The 14,748-nt window shown below is 45.7% G+C and overlaps 1 protein-coding gene across 1 annotated transcript in view; it reads left to right on the plus strand.

Annotated features, from left to right (window-relative positions):
• The first annotated feature begins 2,740 nt into the window (after positions 1-2,740).
• The window catches only part of LOC134350106 (spermatogenesis-associated protein 7-like), a 60,324-nt gene continuing 48,316 nt past the window's right edge, over positions 2,741-14,748 (plus strand). Inside the window, exon 1 of the mRNA XM_063055043.1 lies at positions 2,741-2,810. Within this exon, the coding sequence (XP_062911113.1) occupies positions 2,756-2,810 (55 nt within the window). The 5' untranslated portion in view covers positions 2,741-2,755. The remainder of the gene's footprint in view (positions 2,811-14,748) is intronic.

Below are 14,748 nucleotides of genomic sequence, written 5' to 3' on the forward strand. Positions count from 1 at the left end.
CGCCTCAAGTCTCCAGCTTTTAGCCTCCTGCCAGGCCTCGCCTCAAGTCTCCAGCCTCTAGCCTCCTGCCAGGCCTCGCCTCAAGTCTCTCGCCTCTAGCCTCCTGCCAGGCCTCGCCTCAAGTCTCTAGCCTCTAGCCTCCTGCCAGGCCTCGCCTCAAGTCTCTAGCCTCCTGTCAGGCCTCGCCTCAAGTCTCCAGCCTCTAGCCTCCTGCCAGGCCTCGCCTCAAGTCTCCAGCCTCTAGCCTCCTGCCAGGCCTCGCCTCAAGTCTCCAGCATCTAGCCTCCTGCCAGGCCTCGCCTCAAGTCTCCAGCCTCTAGCCTCCTGCCAGGCCTTGCCTCAAGTCTCCAGCCTCTAGCCTCCTGCCAGGCCTCGCCTCAAGTCTCCAGCCTCTATCCTCCTGCCAGGCCTCGCCTCAAGTCTCTAGCCTCTAGCCTCCTGCCAGGCCTCGCCTCAAGTCTCTAGCCTCTAGCCTCCTGCCAGGCCTCGCCTCGTCTCTAGCCTCTAGCCTCCTGCCAGGCCTCGCCTCATCTCTAGCCTCTAGCCTCGAGCCTGAAGACCCCATCCTCCTGTCTCCTGCCAAGCCTTACCTCAAGTCTCTAGCCTCTAGCCTCGAGCCTGAAGACCCCAGCCTCCTGCCTCCTGCCAATCCTCACCTCAAGCCTGAAGACTCCAGCCTCCTGCCTAGCTTCGCCTCAAGCTTGAAGACTCCTGCCTCCTGCCAAGCCTCGCCTCTAGCCTGAAGACTCCAGCCTCCTGCCAAACCTTGCCTCTAGCCTCAAGCCTGAAGACTTCAGCCTTGGCCTGCCTGTCTGCCAAGCCTAGTCTTTGCCTAGTTCTGGGGTCCGAGCCAGAAGCAAGACCCACGTACTGGGTCCTTCTCCAGTCTCTGGCTCGGAGTCCAAGCCCGGGCTCCTAGCTCTCTTGTCCAGTCCTGTTCCGGGTTCCCGGTTTTCATGTCCATGTCCTTGCCCTCACTCTGTATCCTAGTCCTGTCCCTAGTACTTCAGTGTCTGTGTCTTGCACTTGGGTTCGTTCCCAGCCACCGCCGTATGACAGTCCCATGATCTTCTCATATCCCTTTTGCCAATCCACTGTCCAGCTCTTGGCTTCATCCCTCCCCCTCCTGTCTTCTCCTATCATTTTGGATCTCCCCCTCCCTCTCCCACTTTCAAATCTCTTACTAGCTCTTCTTTCAGTTAGTCCTGACGAAGGGTCTCGGCCCGAAACGTCGACTGTACCTTTTCCTAGAGATGCTGCCTGGCCTGCTGCGTTCACCAGCAACTTTTATGTGTGTTGCTTGAAATTCCAGCATCTGCAGATTGCCTCGTGTTTGTGTAGCAGCTAGTGCCTTTCTAAAATGACAAAATACAAATATGGAAAGAAACTAAAAAATGTTTCTTATTATAATTATGTAAATCATGGAACAATATACAAGAAACATTTAAATTATGAAGTTATAGTAAATGACAGAAGGTTGTTTAGCAGTCTCACCAAGAATGAATATTCCATATTTACAAGATTAAGTATTGTGAAGTGAGCAGGTCAATAACTCTCTTGTACAAAGTGTTGTGATCCTGTGGAATTGAGTTACAGGATTAGTGGTTGAGGCAGAAACATTCAAGATTTGTGAAGTGATTTGGGAAAGTCACTAATTATGATTTGGACAATTTGTTCACAGGAGTATTGCCAAGACCAAATGATTGTTCAATATACTATGTCTATTTAGTTGCTTCGTTTCTTCAAAAGAAAATGCTAAGCAAGTGGGTCCATGGAATTGAATCCATTAAATATTTGAAGCATCTTTTTTTTTAAGAAATATGGATATTGTCTCTGCATTTTCTCAAACTCTGTGTACCTAACTTAATTGAAAGAGCAATGAAAGTTCCTTTTCATTTACAAATGGAATCTTTTACAGTAATTCCAAGACTTCCAGTTTCACAGCCCATTAAGAATATTTCAGCTTTTTTTAAGTTCAGTATTGGTCTGTCATTTTTGTAGGAAACTCGGCAACTGATTTGGACACGGAGCCCACAGCAAGCTGTCTCACCTGATTTGTACACTGTCCTCTCTCATGGCAATGTTATGTTTTTTATTGGTCTGTTTGCTGAAACATACTGCCCAGTACGCCAGAGGTAACTTTCCTGCACTAATTTTAAACTGTGCCATGGACATGAACTAGCACTTCATTCAAAAAGTGCTCCAGCCCTCTGTCAGTGGAATATTGGAATATCAGCTAGGATTTTTGGTGTCTAAAGTCTGGAAAGTGAATTGAACCTACAATCTCCTAACTCTCAAGTAAAGGCATTACGAAGCTACCATAAATCTGCCACCATTTGACCTAAAGTATTGCTGATAATATTTTTAAGAACCTCTCCCCAGTCTCTTTCGCTTCCACCAATTATTCGAGCTCACATATTTTATAACAAAATAAAACGTAGAGCCATACAACTTCAAATGATACGCCGAATTGCAGACTTGTTTATCGTTTTAGCAGTAACCAAAACAAAATCAGAAAATTCTCTCAAAGTACAAATAATTTTACCACATGCACATTACGTTTAAACTCGACGAACAGCCACCTAGTGTTGGCATAGTAATGACGAGCTCTGATGCGTAACATCTTAACCAGAGGAATGAATCCCCGCCCGAGTCTGTGATGATTGGTGATATGCCCCTATGCGTCAAGATTTGGATTTAACCCCTGTACTGGTTGGCTGTTCCTGCTGTTAATCAGCACTCTTCCAGCAAAGTGATGACCACCGCCGTGAAAGTAAACGGGTTTAACAAAATGAAATCAACTGAAAAGGGTAAGGAAGAAACCCATCAAAAATATCTGATAATATTAATTATTTACCTCATTCTCTTTAGAAAAGAAAGTACAATAACTGATTTGTTATTAGTATTGGTGTTACATTTTTTTGCTAATAAAAGTTCAGACATTCACACCTCAGGGACGCAGGAAAGGATTCAATCCCGTTTCCTAAAAGACTGACTTTCTTTGGTGGGCAGGCGTTGTTTGATTTAAACAAATTTGTTTCATATTGTCATTATATTGTCTTCACGATTCGGTATTTTTATTATATTTTTGTCACTTTCATGCAATGACATCAAGCACGTTCTGGTGACCTGCGGGTTCAAATGTATTCCCAAAACTGTGTTTACGTCAAATTTACGTCAAAGCAAGTAAGAATTGTTTTCAGTGTTTTCAGGAGATTTGTTTTCAGTATTGTAAGTACTTATCAGCACGCTACCCATTTATTTGCTTGGTAATTTATTCTATGTTCTACTAAGACTAAACTTAAGAAAAAACTCTCCTGTTACTCTCGATCTATCATTGACCGTCATAAGGCGATGATCCTTCTCTGCAAATCCTTAGTTTTTTTACCCCTCAGGCCTGACCTATCTATGGCAGCCTAAAGCGACGCAATCAGTTCCATTCCCCCTTAGCCCTGCAACTTAGAACGTAGAACCCAGCACAGTACAGGCCTTTCGGCCCACAATGTTGTACCAGCCTTTGGGCCCACTCCACAATCAGTCTCAACCCTCCTTCCTACATGCCAACACTCAGAATCAAGTTTAATATTACAGTACTGGCATATGTAGTGAAATTTGTTGTTTTGTGGCAGCAGTACAGTGCAATACATGATGAAGAAAACTGTACATTTCAGGAGTCTGGAGTCTTCAGGAGTTGAGTTACAGGGAAAGATTGAACAGGTTAGGACTTTATTCCTTGGAGCATTGAAGAATGAGGGGAGATTTGACAGAGGTTTACAAAATTGAGGGGTATAGACAGAGTAAATGTGAATAGGCCCTTTCCATTTAGATTAGGAGAGATAAATACAAGGGGACATAGCTTTAGGGTGAAAGGGGAAAGGTTTAGGGGGAACTTCACTCAGAGAGTGGTGGGAGTGTGGAACGAGCTGCCATCTGACGTGGTAAATGTGGGCTCACTCTTGAGTTTTAAGAATAAATTGGATAGGTACATGGATGGGAAAGGTCTGGAGGGTTATGGACTGGATGCAGCTCAATGGGACCAGCAGAATAATAGAAACATAGAAAATAGGTGCAGGAGTAGGCCATTCAGCCCTTTGAGCCTGCACCGCCATTTATTATGATCATGGCTGATCCTCCAACTCAGAACCCCACCCCAGCCTTCCCTCCATACCCCCTGACCCCCATAGCCACAAGGGCCATATCTAACTCCCTCTTAAATATAGCCAATGAACTGGCCTCAACTGTTTCCTGTGGCAGAGAATTCCACAGATTCACCACTCTCTGTGTGAAGAAGTTTTTCCTAATCTTGGTCCTAAAAGGCTTCCCCTCTATCCTCAAACTGTGGCCCCTCGTTCTGGACTTCCCCAACATCGGGAACAATCTTCCTGCATCTAGCCTGTCCAATCCCTTTAGGATCTTATACGTTTCAATCAGATCCCCCCTCAATCTTCTAAATTCCAACGAGTACAAGCCCAGTTCATCCAGTCTTTCTTCATATGAAAGTCCTGCCATCCCACGAATCAATCTGGTGAACCTTCTTTGTACTCCCTCTATGGCAAGGATGTCTTTCCTCAGATTAGGGGACCAAAACTGCACACAATACTCCAGGTGTGGTCTCACCAAGGCCTTGTACAACTGCAGTAGTACCTCCCTGCTCCTGTACTCGAATCCTCTCGCTATAAATGCCAACATACCATTCGCCTTTTTCACCGCCTGCTGTACCTGCATGCCCACTTTCAATGACTGGTGTATAATGACACCCAGGTCTTGTTGCACCTCCCCTTTTCCTAATTGGCCACCAGTCAGATAATAATCTGTTTTCCTATTTTTGCCACCAAAGTGGATAACTTCACATTTATCCACATTAAATTGCATCTGCCATGAATTTGCCCACTCACCCAACCTATCCAAGTCACCCTGCATCCTCTTAGCATCCTCCTCACAGCTAACACTGCCACCCAGCTTCGTGTCATCCGCAAACTTGGAGATGCTGCATTTAATTCCCTCATCCAAGTCATTAATATATATTGTAAACAACTGGGGTCCCAGCACTGAGCCTTGCGGTACCCCACTAGTCACCGCCTGCCATTCTGAAAAGGTCCCGTTTATTCCCACTCTTTGCTTCCTGTCTGCTAACCAATTCTCCACCCACACCAATACCTTACCCCCAATACAGTGTGCTTTAAGTTTGCACACTAATCTCCTGTGTGGGACCTTGTCAAAAGCCTTTTGAAAATCCAAATATACCACATCCACTGGTACTCCCCTATCCACTCTACTAGTTACATCCTCAAAAAATTCTATGAGATTTGTCAGACATGATTTTCCTTTCACAAATCCATGCTGACTTTGTCCGATCATTTCACCGCTTTCCAAATGTGCTGTTATCACATCCTTGATAACTGACTCCAGTAGTTTCCCCACCACCGACGTTAGGCTAACCGGTCTATAATTCCCCGGTTTCTCTCTCCCTCCTTTTTTTTAAAAAGTGGAGTTACATTAGCCACCCTCCAATCCTCAGGAACTAGTCCAGAATCTAATGAGTTTTGAAAAATTATCACTAATGCATCCACTGTTTCTTGGGCTACTTCCTTAAGCACTCTAAGATGCAGACCATCTGGCCCTGGGGATTTATCTGCCTTCAATCCCTTCAATTTACCTAACACCACTTCCCTACTAACATGTATTTCGCTCAGTTCCTCCATCTCACTGGACCCTCTGTCCCCTACTATTTCTGGAAGATTATTTATGTCCTCCTTAGTGAAGACAGAACCAAAGTAATTATTCAGTTGGTCTGCCATGTCCTTGCTCCCCATAATCAATTCACCTGTTTCTGTCTGCAAGGGACCTACATTTGTCTTTACCAGTCTTTTCCTTTTTACATATCTATAAAAGCTTTTACAGTCCGTTTTTATGTTCCCTGCCAGTTTTCTCTCATAATCTTTTTTCCCCTTCCTAATTAAGCCCTTTGTCCTCCTCTGCTGAACTCTGAATTTCTCCCAGTCCTCAGGTGAGCCACTTTCTCTGGCTAATTTGTATGCTTCTTCTTTGGAATTGATACTATCCCTAATTTCTCTTGTCAGCCACGGGTGCACTACCTTCCTTGATTTATTTTTTTGCCAAACTGGGATGAACAATTGTTGTAGTTCATCCATGCAACCTTTAAATGCTTGCCATTGCATATCCACCGTCAATCCTTTAAGTGTCATTTGCCAGTCTATCTTAGCTAATTCACGTCTCATACCTTCAAAGTTACCCCTCTTTAAGTTCAGAACCTTTGTTTCTGAATTAACTATGTCACTCTCCATCTTAATGAAGAATTCCACCATATTATGGTCACTCTTACCCAAGGGGCCTCTCACGACAAGATCGCTAATTAACCCTTCTTTATTGCTCAAAACCCAGTCCAGAATAGCCTGCTCTCTAGTTGGTTCCTCGACATGTTGGTTCAAAAAACCATCCCGCATACATTCCAAGAAATCCTCTTCCTCAGCACCTTTACCAATTTGGTTCACCCAATCTACATGTAGATTGAAGTCACCCATTATAACTGCTGTTCCTTTATCGCACACATTTCTAATTTCCTGTTTAATACCATCTCCGACCTCACTACTACTGTTAGGTGGCCTGTGCACAACTCCCATCAGCGTCTTCTGCCCCTTAGTGTTACGCAGCTCTACCCATATCGATTCCACATCTTCCCGGCTTATGTCCTTCCTTTCTATTGCGTTAATCTCTTCTTTAACCAGCAACGCCACCCCACCTCCCCTTCCGTCATGTCTATCCCTCCTGAATATTGAATATCCCTGAACGTTGAGCTCCCATTCTTGGTCACCCTGGAGCCATGTCTCTGTGATCCCAACTATATCATAATCATTAATAACAATCTGAACTTTCAATTCATCCACCTTATTACGAATGCTCCTTGCATTGACACATAAAGCCTTCAGGCGCTCTTTTACAACTCTCTTAGCCCTTATACAATTATGTTGAAAAGTGGCCCTTTTTAAATCTTGCCCTGGATTTGTCGGCCTGCCACTTTTACTTTTCTCCTTTGTACTTTTTGCTTCTACCCTCACTTTACACCCCTCTGTCTCTCTGCACTGGTTCCCATCCCTCTGTTGTGAACTAACCTCCTCACGCCTAGCCTCTTTAATTTGATTCCCACCCCACAACCATTCTAGTTTAAAGTCAACTCAGTAGCCCCCGCTAATCTCCCTGCCAGGATATTGGTCCCCCTAGGATTCAAGTGTAACCCGTCCTTTTTGTACAGGTCACGCCTGCGCCAAAAGAGGTCCCAATGATCCAAAATCTTGAATCCCTGTCCCCTGCTCCAATCCCTCAGCCACACATTTATCCTCCACCTCATCGCATTCCTACTCTCACTGTCGCGTGGCACAGGCAGTAATCCCGAGATTACTACCTTTGCGGTCCTTTTTCTCAACTCCCTTCCTAGCTCCCTATATTCTCCTTTCAGGACCTCATCCCTTTTCCTACCTATGTCATTGGTACCTATATGTACCACAACCTCTGGCTCCTCACCCTCCCACTTCAGGATATCTTGGACACGATCAGAAATGTCCCGGACCCTGGCACCAGGGAGGCAAACTACCATCCGGGTCTCTGGACTGCGTCCACAGAATCGCCTGTCTGACCCTCTTACTATCGAGTCCCCTATCACAACTGCCCTCCTCTTCCTTGCCCTACCCTTCTGAGCTACAGGGCCAGACTCTGTGCCGGAGGTTTCGGCACAGACTAGAAGGGCCGAATAGCCTGTTTTCTGTGCTGTAGTGTTCTATGGTTCAATGAGAAATATGTTTTTAAAATTAAATTTAATAAGTAGTGCAAAAAGTGGGAAAAAATTGAGGTAGTGCACATGGGTTCATTGTCCATCCAGAAATCAGATGGCGGTGAGGAAGAAGCTTACTCCGAAAGCATTGAGTGTATGTCTTCAGGCTCTTGTACATCGCATTTGGTAGCAGCAACGAGAAGGGGGCATGTCCTAGGTGATAGGTGAGGGCATGTTTGCATGATTACGCAACCACCAACTGCGACTCCAGCCTTGAACACCAGGCCGGGTCTTTATGTGCTGCTGTTGTGACTCCCGTCTCCCCTTCCCCCACCACCACTCCGCAGCCCCGTCTCCCTCAGATCCTACCGTCAACTCCTGGGCCCTCAGAGGCTCCATCTTCCTCTCACCCCAACCCTCCCCTCTCCATTGACACCCCCAGCCTCCCCCCTCCCCCCTCTGATCCCAGCTCTCATCCGTGCCGGATCTTTACCATCCCCTCCGACCTTCAACTGTCGGAGGCAGAACGCTCTGTCCTCAGTAAGGGCCTCACGTTTGTCCCCCTTCGCCCACACCTCAGCGAGTTCCGTGTTCGCCATGATGCGGAACTTTTCTTCCGCCGTCTCCGTCTCCGAGCCTACTTCTTCGGCAAGGACTCTTCCACCCCCACCGATGACCCCTTCTCCCGTCTTCAACCCTCCTCTTCTTCATGGACACCCCGCTCTGGTCTTCTGCCTGCTCTGGATCTCTTTATTGCTAACTGCCGACGGGACATCAACCGTCTCGACTTCACCGCACCTTGTCCCCATTCCAACCTCACTCCTTCGGAACGCTCTGCTCTCCACTCCCTCCGCACTAATCCTAACCTTATTATTAAACCCGCTGATAAAGGGGGTGCTGTTGTAGTCTGGCGTACTGACCTCTACCTTGCCGAGGCACAGCGACAACTCGCGGATACCTCCTCTTATTTACCCCTCGATCGTGACCCCACCAAGGAGCACCAGGCCATTGTCTCCCACACTATCAACGACTTTATCCGCTCAGGGGATCTCCCATCCACTGCTACCAACCTTATAGTTCCCACACCCCGCACTTCCCGTTTCTACCTCCTACCCAAGATCCACAAACCTGCCTGTCCTGGCCGACCTATTGTCTCAGCTTGCTCCTGCCCCACCGAACTCGTTTCTGCATACCTCGACACTGTTTTATCACCCCTTGTTCAATCCCTTCCGACCTATGTTTGTGACACTTCTCACGCTCTTAAACTTTTCGATGATTTTAAGTTCCCTGGCCCCCACCGCTTTATTTTCACCATGGATGTCCAGTCCTTATATACTTCCATCCCCCATCAGGAAGGTCTCAAAGCTCTACGCTTCTTTTTGGATTCCAGACCTAATCAGTTCCCCTCTACCACCACTCTACTCCGTCTAGCGGAATTAGTCCTTACTCTTAATAATTTCTCCTTTTGCTCCTCCCATTTCCTCCAAACTAAAGGTGTAGCTATGGGCACCCGGATGGGTCCTAGCTATGCCTGCCTTTTTGTTGGGTTTGTGGAACAATCTATGTTCCGTGCCTATTCTGGTATCTGTCCCCCACTTTTCCTTCGCTATATCGACGACTGCATTGGCGCTGCTTCCTGCACGCATGCAGAACTCGTTGACTTTATTAACTTTGCCTCCAACTTTCACCCTGCCCTCAAGTTTACCTGGTCTATTTCCGACACCTCCCTCCCCTTTCTAGATCTTTCTGTCTCTGTCTCTGGAGACAGCTTATCCACTGATATCTACTATAAGCCTACTGACTCTCACAGCTATCTGGACTATTCCTCTTCTCACCCTGTCTCTTGCAAAAACGCCATCCCCTTCTCGCAATTCCTCCATCTCCGCCGCATCTGCTCTCAGGATGAGGCTTTTCATTCTAGGACGAGGGAGATGTCTTCATTTTTTAAAGAAAGGGGCTTCCCTTCCTCCACTATCAACTCTGCTCTTAAACGCATCTCCTCCATTTCACGTACATCTGCTCTCACTCCATCCTCCCACCACCCCACTAGGAATAGGGTTCCCCTGGTCCTCACCTACCACCCCACCAGCCTCCGGGTCCAACATATTATTCTCCGTAACTTCCGCCACCTCCAACAGGATCCCACCACTAAGCACATCTTTCCCTCCCCCGCTCTCTCTGCATTCCGCAGGGATCGCTCCCTACACAACTCCCTTGTCCATTCGTCCCCCCCATCCCTCCCCACTGATCTCCCTCCTGGCACTTATCCGTGTAAGCGGAACAAGTGCTACACATGCCCTTACACTTCCTCCCTTACCACCATTCAGGGCCCCAAACAGTCCTTCCAGGTGAGGCATCACTTCACCTGTGAGTCGACTGGGGTGATATACTGCGTCCGGTGCTCCCGATGTGGCCTTTTATATATTGGTGAGACCCGACGCAGACTGGGAGACCGCTTTGCTGAACATCTATGCTCTGTCCGCCAGAGAAAGCAGGATCTCCCAGTGGCCACACATTTTAATTCCACATCCCATTCCCATTCTGACATGTCTATCCACGGCCTCCTCTACTGTAAAGATGAAGCCACACTCAGGTTGGAGGAACAACACCTTATATTCCGTCTGGGTAGCCTCCAACCTGATGGCATGAACATCGACTTCTCTAACTTCCGCTAGGCCCCACCTCCCCCTCGTACCCCAGCTGTTACTCATTTTTATGCACACATTCTTTCTCTCACTCTCCTTTTTCTCCCTCTGTCCCTCTGAATATACCTCTTGCCCATCCTCTGGGTCACCCCCCCCCTGTCTTTCTTCCCGGACCTCCTGTCCCATGATCCTCTCGTATCCCCTTTTGCCTATCACCTGTCCAGCTCTCGGCTCTATCCCTCCCCCTCCTGTCTTCTCCTATCATTTTGCATCTCCCCCTCCCCCTCCACCTTTCAAATCCCTTACTCACTCTTCCTTCAGTTAGTCCTGACGAAGGGTCTCGGCCTGAAACGTCGACTGCGCCTCTTCCTATAGATGCTACTTGGCCTGCTGTGTTCACCAGCAACTTTGATGTATGTTGCATGTTTGAAGTATCACATTTTAAAGATGCTCATGATGCTGGGGAGGCTAATGCCCATGATGGAGCTGGCTGAGTTTGCAACTTTATGCAGCTTTTTCCGATTTTTTTTTTAGAGTGAAACCAATTAGAATGCTCTTCATGGTACATCTGAAGAAATTTGTGAGAATCTTTGGTGTCATACCAATTCTCCTCAAACTCTGAATGCAATATAGCCACTGTCATGCCTTCTTTGCAATTGCATCAATATTTTGAGCCCAGGATAGATCTTCAGAGATGTACACACACAGGAACTTGAAATTGCACACCCTTTCTACTACTAATCCCTCGATGAAGACTAGTGTGTATTCCCTCAACTTCCCCTTCCTGACATCCACAATCAATCCTTTGGCCTGACTGACATTGATGGCAAGTTTGGTTTTACACCACCATTCAAACAGCTGATCTGTCTAAATCCTGTATGCCTCCTTGTCACCATCTGAAATTCTGCCAGCAATAGTGTCATCAGGAAATTCATAGTTGGCATTTGAGCTATGCCTAGCCACAACATTGTGGGTGTAGAGAGAGTATAGCAGAGAGCTGAGCAGACATCCTTGAGTTGCACCAGTGTTGATAATCAGTGAGGAGGAGATGTTATTTCCAATTTGCACTGACTGTGATCTGTTGGTGAGGAAGTCAGTGATCTAGATACAGAAGCCCAAGGTTTGGAGCATACTGAGAATATGATTGTGTTGAATGCTGAGCTATAATCATCAAAACAGGCTGATGTAGGGTATGATCCACCCAAGGCCAAGAGGAGAGCTGGTGAGATTACATCACTGTAAAACTACTGTGGTGATAGATTTAATTGCAGTGGGTCCAGGTTCTTGCTTAGGCAGGAGTTGATTCTGGCCATGACCAACCTCACAAAGCACTTCAACACAGTAGATGTGAGTGCAGCTGGTCAATAGTCATTGAGGCAGCTCACCCTGCTCTTCTTTGGCACTGGTATGATTATGGGAACCTGTAACTGCAGCAGTGAGAGATTGATGCTGTCCTGGAACACACCCGCCAGTTGGTTGGCACAGGTTTTCAGTGCCCCACCAGTTACACCATTGAGGCCTGGTACATGGCGAGGCTTCACCCTCTCAAAAGATATTCTGACGTCAGCCTCTGTGACAGAGATCACAGGGTCCGTAGATACTGCAGGGATTTGCACAGGTGTAGTTTTACTCCCCCTTTCAAAGTGTGCATAAAAATCATTGTGTTTATCTGGGAGCACAACAACACAGTCATTCATGATGTTAGATTTTGCCTTATAGGAAATAATGGCCAGCAAACCCTGCCAGAGCTGTTGTACATCTGATTCAGTCTCTAACTTCAATCAGAATTGAAATAGCCTTAAAATAGCCTTCTGTAGGATGCACCTGGACTACTTGTATAGGTCTGCCACAGATCAAGCCCTCAGCAAACCATGAATCTCCTGGTTCATCCATGACTTCTGGTTTGGTTATGTCCAGTACATTCTCAAAAGCATACACTCATTCACACAGGTCTTGATGAAGTTAGTGACAACTGTGACGTATTCATAAAAATTCAAAGATGTATCTCTGAATGTTATCCAGTCCACCAACTCAAAGCAATCCTGTAAGTATTCCTCCGCCTCCCTTGATTATACCTTCGTGGTCCTCACCACTGATGAGGTCAGTAGTCTGCCTATATGTGAGGGAGTGGAAGTACAGCCAGATGATTGGACCTTTCAAAATGCGGGTGTGGAATGACACAGTAGGCATTCCTGATGGCAGGTGATTTGTTGGTGGTGTTTGTTCAGAGATTTCTTCAAGTTCGTCTGGTTGAAATCCCCTGCAGTGATTGAGACGGCTTCAGGATGTGATGTTTTGTAACTACTGATCAGCTCCTCTAGTGCCTGCCTGATGTTGGCCTGAGGTGGAATGTACACCCCTACAGGATGATGGCTGATAACTCCCTTGTCAAATAAAATGGACGGTACTTGACTGCTAGATGTTGCCATTTGGGGGAGCAGGATTCAGGCACCACAGTGAGTTATCATTGAAACATGCTCCTCCGGCTCTACCTTTAAAGTAGTCAGCTTTCCTTTCTTTTTGGTGGATGGTGAAGCCTTCATGCTGCAGTGCTGCATCCAAAATAGTAGAGGTGAAACATGTTTCCATGAAGCAGAGTACATAGCAATCCTCTGGAGCTGCAATCGTGCTCTGAGTTGTTCAGATTTATTTTCCAGAGACTGTACATTCAACAGCAAGTTTAATTAGGAGTGGGATTCTAAGGCCTCTGTATTTCAATGGTAGTGTACTCCAGCATGCATTCTGTGCTTCCATTTTTTTTTAAAGGGAAGCTGCACTTGTGACTAGTCTGCCATCTGGGGTCAGCAATTTTGAGAATAGATAGACTTATTTAAAAATATTTTAAATAATGTTGCTTACTGCAGTACTGATGGCTGTGACTGTGGATTTCAGCTGTCGTATCCAAAACAGGAATGTTTGATGATATCCTGTGGAGCTGTATGTAAAGTGGTGCCACTTATCAGTGCTATCTAACAGTATTATTGGCACCATCTTAAGTGAGTCCATTTTTCTTTCATCCATGTACCTCTGTAAAAGTCTCTAAAATGCCCATAATCACCCTTAACCACCATCCCAGGCAATGCATTCCAAGCATTTCCCACTCTCTGTGTCATATAAAAACATCTACCTCTAATATCTCCCATACACTTTCCTTAACTCATCATAAAAGAATGTCCTCTGGTATTAGCCATTGCCACCCTAAGAGAAAGCCCTGGCTGTCCACGTTATCTATGCGTCTCATAATATAATACTCCACTATCAAGTCATCTTTCATCCTCCTTTGCTCCAACAAGAAAAGCCCTAGCTCATTCAAACTATCCTAACAAGATATGCTCTCCAATCCAGGCAGCATCCTGGTAAATCTCCTCTGCATCCTCTCTAAAACTTCCACATATTTCCTATAGTGAAGTGACCAGAACTGAATACAATGCTCCAAGTGTAGTCTCAACAACATTTTATAGAACTGCAACATTTTACATTGCAACTCTTGAACTCAGTCCCTGACTGATGAAGGCTAGTACACCATACACCTTCATAAACACCTTATCAACCTGCATGGCAACTTTGAAGGATCTATGGACTTGCATCTAAGATCCCTGTTCCTTATTCTTTCTCACTTGCTCAGCATATCCTCTTTGATTCTATTGACACATCTCACTAAGGAATAATTTACATTAACCAAATAACTACTCAGCACATCTTTGGCATTTGGGAAGAAACCAGAGCACCCAATGGAAATCTTCACAGGGAGACCATGCAAACCCCACGCAGACAGCATCTGAGGTCAGGATTGATGTCTTATCCATGAAACTGTGAAGTAGCTGCTGTGTCACCACGCAATCTTCTGACTCTTGTATTCAGGTTTCGTGCTACATGAATACAGGCAATATAGAAAAATATCACTGATAATTACACAACAGAGAATTTCCATTCATTTGCTCCTGATCATCCACCATTGGAAGAGCTGTGGAAATCCCCAATAAACTGACCACACTTCCACATTTATAACCACTTTCTAAAAATCTACAGTATATATGCTCCTGTTGGGGTTTTATCACAAAATAATAAATATAATTTTGTATGAAGCTTAATACACAAGACCAGCTCCCTACAGTAGTGCCTATTTATAGAATCAATCCTTTTTCATCTATATTTAAGTCCCCTAGAAGTTTGACTGAAAGGTACTATCATCTGACTAAACCACCTGTTCTTTCCTGTGTAGTTTGTTAGTCAATACTGAAATCATACAGAAATTTAACCTGTGGTTGGTTTCACCGTAATTTCTCTTGCAGTTTAATTTTTGGGGGATTTTTATCT

This window comes from Mobula hypostoma, chromosome 8 (genome assembly GCF_963921235.1).
Source record: "Mobula hypostoma chromosome 8, sMobHyp1.1, whole genome shotgun sequence".
NCBI classification, from domain to species: Eukaryota; Metazoa; Chordata; class Chondrichthyes; order Myliobatiformes; family Myliobatidae; genus Mobula; species Mobula hypostoma.